Below are 12803 nucleotides of genomic sequence, written 5' to 3' on the forward strand. Positions count from 1 at the left end.
GCACTCCAAGGGGCAGAGGCAGAAGGCAGTGCTCTGATCCCTGGAGTTCCAGGAAGCCTGACCCAGGGCTGTCTGCACTCACCTGTCTGCACCAGGTACTTGATGCTAACGTCATCAACCGGGAAGAAGGCGGCAGTGGCTCCATACTCCGGACACATGTTCGCGATGGTAGCTCGGTCAGCAATGGACAACTGGGCTACTCCTGGCCCAAAGAACTCCACAAATTTGCCCACGACCCCCACCTGGCGCAGGTGCTGAGCAGCAGAATAAGAGAAAAGCTTGAGACTCAAGAGCCCAACTTTAAGATGCAGAACTAGCACTTTGTAATTCTTATCAGCTAGCCTGGTGAGTAAACATAAAAAATAAACTGGCCCAACATATTTTTGATTATTTTAAAAAATAGAATTTAAAAAGCAATGTTAACTAAATATGGGGAATCTTGGACTGGATCCTGGAACAGAAAAGAGTCATTATTGAAAAAACTGGAAAAGTTTCTAGTTTAGTTAATAGTGTCATACTGACGTTCTTTATTTTGATTAATGTACCATGGTTATGTGAGATGTTAATGTTTGGGGACGTTGGGAGAAAGGTAATAGGAACTCTCCTGTTTGATCTGTATTTACATCAGCTATCCTGTAAATCTAAAATTATGTCAAAAACAATTAAAAAGTGATGCCCAAAACACAAATAACATTAATAAAAGTTTTACATGATGAGAAGGACTCTTATGAGATCATTGGAAGTGCCTACAAGTGCTAAAAATCAAATTAATTCTTCCACCCTAAGTAATCTTACATTAGTTTAGTAATTAAGTAACAGGCTTATTTTCAAGGGTATAATGAAAAAATTTCCTGAACACAAGTACAAGTTCATTGGAACCAAAAGATCAGCCAGTCTGACTCCCATCTCTTTCCCAGACATGCCATCAGCCAGGGCTGGGGCCTTTGTGGCTCACTTGGCCTGCATGAAGCCAGTCTCACCAGTGGTGTGGACAGCCACACGGACAGGCCCTTCGGGTTACATGGGCTTCTGCTAAATTCTGTGGGAAAGTCCTACGTAATCCTGCATTTGAAGAACAATGCACAGACATCTATTATAACCTATAGCATTCAAATAAATGCAATTCCAAATTTCATAAAGATCAAATCAAAGAGAAATAGTTTTTGTCCTTTAACAGGAGAGTAGTTATCCCTAATATTCTAAGCCTCCTAACTATACAACCAGACAAAATAGGTTTGTGATAATAAAAACAAAACACTCTTTTCTAATAATCTTGCAAAATGAAACTGCTCCTCTCCTTTTAAAAAGCAAGCAAATCATAAAATAAAATAAAATAATTTCTTGCAAAAGCTAAAGAAAAGGAAAAAGAAAGTACTATTTCCGGCTTGGAGAAACTTCTGTTACAACAATGAAAGTTCGAATACAGAGACGGGAATTAAAAGAGTCCGACATTAAATCCACAGACGCAGTTTGTTATTTACACATAAAGAAGAGCCATGTGGAAAAATGTAGTCTAAGTATAAACATGCTTGGGAATGAGTTTTACAACCTTGGGATAGCGCTTATTTCTAGGAATGCGGAGGACGGCTTTAGCCATAAATATTTCATTTTACTCCGAAGCAAACGTGGGAAATGTTACCATCTGTTAACTCTCTGTGGTGGCGCATACGAATGTCATTTTAACTTCTGTGTATCTGAACTCTTTCACACTTTCAAAATATTGTTTTAAAGAAAAGGATGCATGCAGCCACGGAAGAGTAAAATGAACGTTAACTAACACTTAACCGCAGAACTCTCCCCTTATCTCTTTTTAAAAATCGTCAACATCCTGTTTCCTAGAGCACATGGAAACCAAGAGGACTCCATCGTGCATTAGCTCCCTGTGTGTCCCCCAAACCGGCCGCGGCCAGGAAGAGGCGGCATATGGTTACCTTGGTAATGGTGAGCACGATGTCAGTGGATGTCACCAAGGGGTGGGGATTTCCCACCAGCTTGTAGCCAATCACCTGCGGAAGCACCATGCTGATGGGCTGGCCCAGCATGACGGCTTCGGCTTCGATTCCGCCTACTCCTGTAAGGAAGGCATGACGGAGGACCGCTCTCACTGTGCCTCACTATATCCCACAAGCATAATCCAACCCTGTTACAGAACTTTACTAGTGCAGATCTGGGTTCTGTAAAGAACAGTTATCTTTTTCCCCATTTCCCTCCACAGAATTTTTAACAAGTATTTCTCAGAGTGTGGTCCCCGGGACACCTGTATCAAAATCCCCTTGATTCTACAGCAAGTGAAGAAATGGGTTCGGGGGCGCCTGGATGGCTCAGTGGGTTAAAGCCTCTGCCTTTGGCTCGGGTCATGATCCCAGGCTCCTGGGATGGAGCCCCGCATCTGGCTCTCTGCTCAGCAGGGAGCCTGCTTCCTCCACTCTCTCACTCTCTCTCTCTGCCTGCCTCTCTACTTACTTGTGATCTCTCTCTGTCAAATAAATAAATAGAACCTTAAAAAAAAAAAAAAAAAGAAATGGGGTTTAGGAATCTCCATTTTTTTAACAAACAGAGGTGATTTGCATTTATTCTAAATGTCCCTAACCTTTATGCCAGTTCATTCTTCCAAACATTATTACTGAGTGCTTGCGGGACATAAGATAGTCTTCTAGGCACTAGAAATCCAGCATAAATAAAACAGACAAAAGATCATGCAAAGTCATGCTCCTGGGATGTCACGGTAAGAGTGGAAATCAAGCTACACACTAGAGAAGAGCTTATATGGAAGAGGAAACTGGATGATACTTACCCCAACCGAGGACACCCAAACCATCGATCATGGTAGTGTGCGAATCCGTGCCCACGAGGCTGTCTGGGTAATAATAGCCATCGTGATCGAATACCACTCTCGCCAAATACTCCAGATTCACCTGGTGAATGATTCCTGAGCCAGGGGGGATGATCCGCATGTTGCGAAAAGCCTGAGAACCCCACTAGGATTGAGAACGGAAAGAACACCATGTAAACTCGATGTGTTTCTGTGCATCCCACCTCCCTGGCAACTCTCCTTGTACCCACGTAGATAAAGAAATAACCAGTGGAACCAAACTCCGCCCATACCTTTAAAAATTCAAATCGTTCTCTATTTCTTTCAAATTCCAGGTCTTGATTCTTCTGTAAACTGTCTGTCCTGTCAGAGACAAAAGGTAAATGTATAAATTTTAAGGCTTAAAATATTAATGGTCGGGGGCGCCTGGGGGGCTCAGTTAACTCAGAGGTTAAAGCCTCTGCCTTCAGCTCGGGTCATGATCTCAGGGTCCTGAGATTGAGTCCCACATCGGACTCTCTGCTCAGCAGGGAGCCCGCTTCCTCCTCTCTCTCTGCCTGCCTCTCTGCCTACTTGTGATCTCTCTCTGTCAAATAAATAAATAAAATCTTAAAAAAAAAAAAAAAAGTAGAAAGAATAATTATTATTTGGGTCAAGTGATCCTACAATACACGGTGAGTAGCAAACAAAGTTGAAACTAATCTAATCACAAAGCCTGACTTTTAGGAACAGACTCCAGACAATTGTGATGACAAAAGCAGCTTAGATATTGAAAGGACCGTTGTTTCTGAACTCTTTTCCCATGGGTGACTTCGTTACAACACCTCTCGGAGCTGAGCCAGGTCCGGGCGGCATTTTCATCTGCTTCTCTTGGGAGATAGGCATCAGCAGTGCCAGGAGGCTCGGGCATTTACAGAATCACCATCTCCTAGCTCTTGCACAGAGGTTTCCGAGGAGGATGGTGCTACCCAAGAACATCTATAAAGGGCAGATTACATGCTGAGGTTTACTTAATGTCATTCAGTCCATCAGGAATGACACAGGCAGAGCAGGGCATCAAGAAGCTTCTCCAGGATTTTTATAATCAAATCACATGTATTGTTTTGAGTCAAGGTAGAATAAACCAGAGTTACGACTTGGCAGGTCAGGCACACAGAAAACACTCATAAACCAAACCGCGGATTGCGTGCACACAGGAAAGGATAGTAGAATTAATAGCTGAGACCTAAGTCAGACTTCATTAATTAGTAGTTAATGCTTACCGACTTCACCGGGTATGAGCTACTCTTCTAAATATTTAAAATTTATTTTCTCATCTAGTCTCCATGGCAACCCTTTAACTTAGATGCCATAAACACCCACATTTTTCCAAAAGAGGCAACTGAGATACAGAGAGGTTAAGAGACTTGTTCAAGACCACGCAGCTAGTATATGCTGGAACTCGAACTGGAACGCTGGCAGCCGCAGCCACGGTGCACAGTTGTGTCACAGGCTTCACGTGTTTTGCACACATGAACTCATCAGTGTGCACGACCGTCCTTCACAGAGGTTCCACTCTTAGCCTCGTGTGCAGAAGAGGAGCGGAGGCACAGAGAGCTGAGCTCACCTGTCCAAGGCCAGATGTTTGTTGATGATTGAGCCATCGAGCCATCGTCTGAGCCCAAGTCTGACAGCCCTGGGGCCTGTCCCGACTGCTGCTCTCTACGTTTCATCCACGCTCTTCCTTCACTTACTAATGACCCAGAGAGCCTACCCTGTGCCCCTGCTGGGAACACAAGGGTGTAAGAGCAGTGCGTGCACTGCTCAGAGCCTGCTGGGCGATGCAGAGAAGCAAGCAGGCAACTGTAAGAGTGTGACTATCACTGCCGTGGTACGGGGGGGAACACTCAGAAAAGGTCGCAGATTCAGATTAGGGGTGAGGATGCCTTTCAGAAGAAAGTGACACTGAGGCAGTCTGAAGGACATGTGGCGTCAGCCAGATAAAGACAGGTAGGTGCTCCTTGGGCAAAAAAAGACTAAAAGCAATTAGCAATGACAAAGAGCACATTCAGTTACCGCTGAGCAGGGAGCCCGATGCAGGATTCTGTCCCAGACTCCAGGATCATGACCTGAGCTGAAGGCAGACGCTAACTCACCGAGCCACCCAGGGTGGCACCCGTGTGAGTTGCTTTGATGGAATCAGTTTCTGAGGGTGCCTTAGAGCAGGCAGCCATAAATTCTATCTCCACGGGCCAAATATGGCCCAATACCTGTCCATGTTTGGCCCTCAAGCAAGCAATAATTTTTATATTTATAAAGGTTGTAAAAAAGAAAAAAGGGTATGTGAGCAGAGACAGTATGCAGCCAGCAAAACCTATAATATTTACTACTGGTCCTTAAAAGAATGTGCTGATCCCTGATGTAGAGTATGAATGCCTGTGAGTGTATGTGTTAGAGAAAAGCAAAAGGCAGAGAGAGAAAGGAAAGATGCCGGCACAGGAGGATGAGGTAGGACAATAATGCTGACCCCGGAACAGCAGGGTCTCTGGACCAAGCACCCATCTCCTCACTAGTCCACTGAGGGCTCCATCCACATCCACATTTCCTGTATCAGGAATACCTCGGACACCACACCGTCAATGGGTCAAACCCTAATGCGTGAGTTTCCTTCCCGCATCTCATCCCCATTCCCACTTTTCCACATCATCTAATGGTCTCCCCTCCCACCATTTAGTTTCTGCAACTATCAAAGCATTTATTCCAGAAATAGCCTAACTGGCTCCTGTCAGTCTATTCGGCCTACCTTTGCCTACCTTTGTACCTTTGCCAGAATCCATTCTCTAAAGCACAGATCATCATGACCCACCTGGAACCTGCCAACGGCTTTCCATTTCTGCATAAAGTACGAATCCCTTGCCTTGAAAAACAAAGTCCTTCCGTGTGACCTCAAGCTTCCTTTATAAGTCCTCTCCTATCACCTGCTCCAAACCTTCTTCAGCTTCAGCCACACTGAAGCCCTCATACTCTCCCAAACCTCACTTCCCTCACACTCAATTCTCTCCGTGCCAAGTGCCTTTTCCAGTGCTTCCCTCCTCCTTGTAAAGCCCCTTCAGGACCTGGAGCACGTGATGCTCCCGGCAGAACCCTCTGGACTCCCCAGCTCAGGATGATTTGCTTCCTCTCCGTGGTTACTCCACTTAGCAACTGCACTGAAGCCATGTGTTCTTTAATTTTCTCTCTTCTAAACTAACCTGTTTCTTAAACAAATACACAGTAGGTCTTAAATAGATTTAAGGAAGCCATCTTGGAACATTGCTCTTAATATGGGGCCCTTAATCATATGCCTCTGGCCCTGCTCTTCTCTGGGTCTAGCTCTTCTTTTTTTTTTTTTTTTAAGATTTTATTTATTTGACAGAGAGAAAGAGAGAGATCACAAGTATGCAGAACACCAGGCAGAGAAAGAGGGGGAAGCAGGCTCCCCACTGAGCAGAGAGCCAGATACAGAGCTTGATCCCAGGACCCCAAGATCATGACCTGAGCTGAAGGCAGAGGATTAACCCACTGAGCCACCCCGGGCACCCCAGGCTCTAGCTCTTCTACTCGGAACACTTGTGGATGACCAGTCAGGGTCTCTTTCCCTCACTGGTCCTTCCCAGCACTAGAAGGACAGCAGAAAAGCAGGGTTGGAAGGGCGACATTTACCCTGGAGAATGCTGGCACCTCAGCCTGACATAAATAGCATATTCACAGGACAAGCAGAAGCCAGTAATGCTTAGGCTGTTGTAAGACAGGTTAATTCCAGGTGAAAGCCTATTTACTCATTAAAACAAAACACCTTTTTTTGGCTCAAATTAACAGTGCTAGTTCCTGGAGTGAATGAGTAAATAGACCTAGAATTCAGGTTTTTCCACCACTCAGGACTTCACTAAATTCACCAATCAACTGAGTTTTTAATAAGGTCTCTGAATATGAATGGCCTCACAGACTAAAGAGGAAATTTCTCCTTAGTTACATAGTTTGAATTCAGATTTGGAGTATTTCTAAGTTTCTGAGATTACATTTAATGGTACTCCAGAAATTCAAAAACAGTATTTACAGAGCAGATAGTTTCCATACCCATGAAATCTAGCCAGAAATTGTTATGATATCTTGTTGGTTTTTTTTTAAGGTTATTTTTGAGATAACTTTGAAAAACTTTACAATAATGAGTTAGTTAGACCTTTCATTCCTAAAAATGTTGAGGCCAATTATTTTTATTCAAACCAGGCAAAGAGCTCAGAAATACTTAAATGGGAATATTTATCATCTGAGCACCCCATCCACAGTTTTTCTAGTTCATGTCTGGAAATACCTGGAAATCAGCCCATAGCACACAGTTCCACAAAAGTTGAGACATATCACATTTAATTCCTTACAAAAATGAAGAAAGAGACTGGGAGGTCAAATTGCAAAACCAGATTCAAGCAATAAAAACAAAACACCACCAATGAAAACACTTCTAAAAGAAATGTTGTCTTTCATTAAAAAAAAAAAAAAAAGTGTTCCCAGATTTGGGTATCAGTTTGGATCAAAGTCCTTCCCCCTAGCTCCCCACTGGACTTTGCTGTTTTCATAATAATGTTTTCAATAGTGCAGTATAAATGAAAAGGGTCCATAAAAAAATTGAAACCAGAGTTGATAGATTTCAAGGTTTAAAGAGGAAAAATAAATTACAGCGAACTTTGTAATGCCCCAGATTCATGCTGCTTAATCAAGAGTCAGGAGCTCTTTGAATTTTGAGTCAAAAGACTTCAGACATTAAAACAATTACGATTCTGTCCCCACCAGTCCTTTCACTGGTAGTGAAATCAAGGTAAATAATCAATGCCAGTGAGAATCTCCAAGAAAGATAAAGTTACCCACGATTTTGTGAGGCTACTTGAATAACTTCTGCTGCAGTGGGGTGTTGGGAAATATCTTTTTTCTCAAATTGAATAACATTTTGTGGATGTATTTTTAATTCTTCCCTTTGACAACAAACCATTAAATTGAGCTCATGTGATTTAAGGGACCAAAAAAAAAAAAAAAAAGATAAGTTGCCTAAGGATGAGGTTAGAGTCCAAAGGAAAGGGAACAGCTGCTGAGGATCCATTTGTTCCAAGAACTGTCAACTCAGAGGACAAAGCATATTTTTCTTTATCCTGAATTTATCTGGTTTTTATAATGGCAACCTTAATCTGAGAATGGCCAGTTACCCCAGTTCTCTTGAAGCTGTATGGAACCCATTTAAATTTCCAAGGAAGCAAGTTTTTTTTTTTCCTCTTTGAATGGTTTGTTTCATACTGTTAAATGACTTTTTATTATAAAAACAATAGCTTCTTACAATCCCAGAAATAAATCATTTAGAAGTTTTTCTAATCTTCTAATCTCTGTAACTTTTCATCTAGCTGAGATCACACTATACATGCAATTTATATCTGGCTCATTGAGCTCTGACACGAGCATGTTCCAAGTGTTATTAAACACTTTATAATTATAACAGTAAATGTTACCTAATAATTCACTTTAAGGACATACCATAATTTAATAAATCATTCTCCTTTGTTGGACATTAAGAATGCTTCTAGGTTTCCATTATTATAAATAATGATTTAATGAACACTATATAATGATTAAGCTACTCCTGATTTCCAGATTATCTATGAAGGGGTAATGCTCTGAAGTGGAAATTCCAGCACAAAGGATATGACAATTTCTAATAATCTTCATACACGCTGCTTTTATCATTCCCAATTTATTATTAGCAGTGCATAAAAGTGTCTCCTTCATGACACCTTTATAATTAATAATGTTTATTTTCTAACCTTAACTATATTGATAAGAGAAAATGGTATCTCAAGAATTTAATCTACTTTTTTATGACTTCTGAAGTTGAAAGGATTTATATAGTGTTCACTCTTGCTTTTCCTTTTATTGTGAAATTTCCACTTTCCTTTGCCCATTTATCTGCTGAGTTCTACTATTTTTGAATGGACTATGCACACTGTTTATATATTAAGAATATTAACCCTCTGTCATATTTGTGGCAAATCTTTTTTAAGATATTTACTGTTAATTCTGAAGACATTAAAACTATAGTTCTTGTTCTTTTTTGCTTCGTTCTTTGCTTTTAAATTTAGAAAGGTCTCCTCAAGACATTTGACATATACATAATTTTCTTCTAAGTTTTTTGATGATTTAACTTAAAAAATATTAAAGCTTTAATTCACAGGCATTGCTCTCTCTACCAAATAATTGATTTCCCCAGCACTGAATGTGGTATAGCTCCCTCTTCCCCACGCACAGTTGATAATAACTGTTCAGTTATTCTTCTAGCAGTACCTGGTTGCCCTCCCTGTATAATCCGGCAGTTACTCCCACAACAGATGGAGTGTATTCCCCACCACTAATTTAGGGCTGGACTTGCTTTGCTTAATGTCACTATGAAGGAATTGATTCTATGCCTGCCCTGATCTAAGCCTCAAGAGATTCTGTGGGTTCCCACCTGCCCTCTTGAGCCTCTGTTATGATCACCAGATAGCTGCTTTCTCCCTCAGCCTGGGCCCCAGAAGAAGTAAAAAGAAAAAAAAAAAAACACGTATTAAAAAAAATAATAATACTACTAATAAAAAATCTTCACTGGAAAATCTATAGTAAGTTTGAGTTTTTCTGAACACAACTTTTAAAGATTTTCTTCTTCTGTTTATCTACATACGCCAACAAGGAAGACTTGAACTGTAAGACTCTGCACAAAACAGAAAACCCAAGTATTGATCCTAATCTCTCACCTTCTGTTGAAGTCCACCTGGATGGAATGATCAATTACAAGATCAGCAGGACAGACGGGGTTTATTTTCTCGGGATCTCCTCCTAACTTCTTCACGGCATCACGCATGGCAGCAAAGTCAACCACAGCTGGCACACCCCTAAGAAAACAGAGCGTTAAGCAGAAGACAAAACTGTTGAACAAGTGTCCTTGGAATGGTCAGCTTTGGCCTCCACTGACAACACCGGCCATGAGCCAGTTTCATCAGTGGGGGAAGCAATGGATGACCTGGAAAAGTGGAAGCTGCTAAACACCTTTCCTTGAGCAGACACTGGTAGTAAGTGCCATGACTGGGTGGTATCTCTACATGAAGTTTTGTCATTGCATTAAAGTTAACAACAAGTAGGGTTTACCCAGAGACTTTGGGAAAGCAGGTACTTAAAAAACTCTGGGAAACTTACTGCCATGGCTGATTCTCATTCATATGATGGGGTGACAAAAGCCTAGAGTAGATACATGGATCAGACCTTCAACTTCAGACCAAATTTCAAGAAATGGATGTAATTCAGAGAAGTATGCTATGAATCAAATTTAGACTAGGTGAATCATTCCATTTTATTATTTTAGAGTGTAAAATTTGTTCTCTAGACTGTCTTCTAGAAAAATGAAATTTGGTCTCTAGAAGGAATAAAAAAACATCATTTAAAAATGGAAAGTCAGGGGCGCCTGGGTGGCTCAGTGGGTTAAGCCTCTGCCTTCAGCTCAGGTCATGATCTCAGGGTCCTGGAATCGAGCCCGGCACTGGGCTGTCTGCTCAGCAGGGAGCCTGCTTCCCCCTCTCTCTCTACCTGTCTCTCTGCCTACTTTCGATCTCTCTCTCTCTCTGTCAAATAAATACAATCTTTAAAAAAAAAAAAGGAAAGGCAGTGTCTAAAACAACAGACCATGATGAGGAGTAAAGACTCCTGGGAATAGCAGGATATGAACTGAGGCTTAACGGCAACAGGTCAGGCCTTGTGGCCTCCAAGTCTCCCCTAAGGGGACAGCACATCACTGTTCTAAAGACAGCTGTCTGAAACTGGCTGTGTAGGTAACAGGACATGAGGGAGAGAAGATTCCAAGATAGCCCTACCTAATGCTATTTCTTCCACCTTCTTCTAGTGTACCTAAGATTAGGATCTCCCAGACCAAAGATGCTGACCTTCACCATTGGAAGAGGCGGCATGACTACACATCCCAGTGTGTCTGAGACAATCTCTTGCTGTCCACGATAACACACTGCTTACATTTTCAAAAGTGTCTGGATATTGGGTGATAAATTATACAGGTACTCTGTGTGTGTGCATGCACGTGTGTGAAGCTTGATCTAAAGGCTGACAAGGGAAGTGGTGAAGAGGGGAGTGAAGTGACATTAGGCTCACGTAAAGTCCTGCAGGATGACGCGGGCAGGCTTAAATGGCACTTCTATGTTCTTATGCTGCATGACATTCCAATTTAGGATATTTTCGATGTCATTTTTCTTCACCAAAAACTGATCGCAGTTCCGAACGGCTGCCTCCAGGAGAACTCTGATTGAAAATGGTAAGCGTTCTAGGGGAAAAAGGAGAAGACATGAGACACCTTCTCATAAGAGCTAGTTAAAGCCAATCTCTATATAAACTCGATATAAGGCATCAGACTACTCTTCCAACAGGGAAAGAGAGCAAGTTTAAATTGGGATTTCCACAGTTTAAAATATATGCATATCGAAAGGGTTTAAGAGACATTTGGGACTTGAAAATACCCACAAAGTAAAAATAAATATATATATATTTAGGGGCACCTGGGTGGCTCAGTGAGTTAAAGCCTCTGCCTTTGGCTCAGGTCATGATCCCCAGGTCCTGGGATCGAGCCCCACATCGGGCTCTCTGCTCAGCAGGGAGCCTGCTTCCCCCTCTCTCTGCCTGTCTCTCTGCCTACTTGTGATCTCTGTCTGTCAAATAAATAAAATCTTAAAATATATATATATATGTGTATATATATATATATATATATTTATAGTTAATTCTTTCATAATAAATTGTTGCCTTACCTTGGATTCCAAAAACAGTTTCCCTTAAGTTATCATGAAAGAAGTCAATCTAGATATTTACTGTATTATATGTTGGCAAGTAATACCCATGCAAAGTAATATTTCTTATGAAAACTAGTGTTTAAGAAAATAGAAAATAACTCCTTTACAACTGTTGTAATTAAGACCAAAGACAGTCACATGCACCTTTCAAAGGAAATACAAGCCTGAATACCACACAGGACAGCCCTGGTAATGGGTCTAAGGACAAGACAATGGTAATTCATAAGAAAAACGATTTTGTTTATTTATAAAAGAAATGTTCTATCCTGATCTATGAAAATTATTCACCAGTACTATCTGGAAAAGATTAGAGTGCCAAGGTAGAAAGCAAGGTAGGGTTTGGAATAAAAAAGACCTGTTTTTGTCCAATTCTACTACCCACATAGTTGTTTTTTGATCATGTCACTGACCCTCTCTGGGCCTCAGCTTCCTCAGGTCTTATGTTTTATAAATGTGACCTCACAGGGCTGTTATACAGATTAAATAATATAATATGTATGTACAAATACTCTATATATTATAAATGATACATAAATATCACATGTATATAATCATTATTACTTACTTGAAAATGGGCAATGTAAGAAAGATTGTGTGTGTGAGTCCGTGTGCTTAATCCAAGATTATTCAGGCATTTCTGCTTCTCCCTCTTTCAACTGTCCTAAAGGCTAATTAGTTACATAGATTATTATGTAAACAAGACTCTAACTGCTCTGATAACAATTACATCAGAGAGCCATGGACCTACCATATCTTGAATCCTTCAATTTATTCAAATTGAAGAATTTCTTTCCTGGTTGTGCAAGATCCAAAGGCTCAACAAGGTGTGCAAATGGGTTGCTCATGATTCTTGATGGCCACGTGTCCCTGAGAAAAGAAAAAAGAAAAAAAAAAGGAGAACATTTAATTTCTATTCTCAAAGCTGGATTTCATTGATTCTGAGGTGTATTTACCCTCTTTAATGATTATGGAACATATTCACTTCAAGATATCACTTATCTTTTCGAAGTAGGAGGAGGGCGGGACATACATGACTCCAAGAATGGTATCTTAGCAAATAAAATGGGCTTCTGTGAAGCTATTGCGAAAGCTAGCATTCACCTCTAAAGAGAGCA

General features: G+C 41.1%; 1 protein-coding gene across 1 annotated transcript in view; it reads right to left on the reverse strand.

Annotated features, from left to right (window-relative positions):
- The window catches only part of ACO1 (aconitase 1), a 57069-nt gene that overhangs the window by 23165 nt on the left and 21101 nt on the right, over positions 1-12803 (reverse strand). Inside the window, exons 2-8 of the mRNA XM_046023118.1 lie at positions 12437-12555; positions 10997-11165; positions 9598-9735; positions 3106-3175; positions 2795-2978; positions 1932-2071; positions 83-254 (exon numbers count right to left, since the gene is read on the reverse strand). Coding sequence (XP_045879074.1) covers positions 83-254; positions 1932-2071; positions 2795-2978; positions 3106-3175; positions 9598-9735; positions 10997-11165; positions 12437-12533 — 970 coding nt within the window. The 5' untranslated portion in view covers positions 12534-12555. The remainder of the gene's footprint in view (positions 1-82; positions 255-1931; positions 2072-2794; positions 2979-3105; positions 3176-9597; positions 9736-10996; positions 11166-12436; positions 12556-12803) is intronic.

This window comes from Meles meles, chromosome 11 (assembly GCF_922984935.1).
Source record: "Meles meles chromosome 11, mMelMel3.1 paternal haplotype, whole genome shotgun sequence".
In the NCBI taxonomy this organism is placed as follows: Eukaryota; Metazoa; Chordata; class Mammalia; order Carnivora; family Mustelidae; genus Meles; species Meles meles.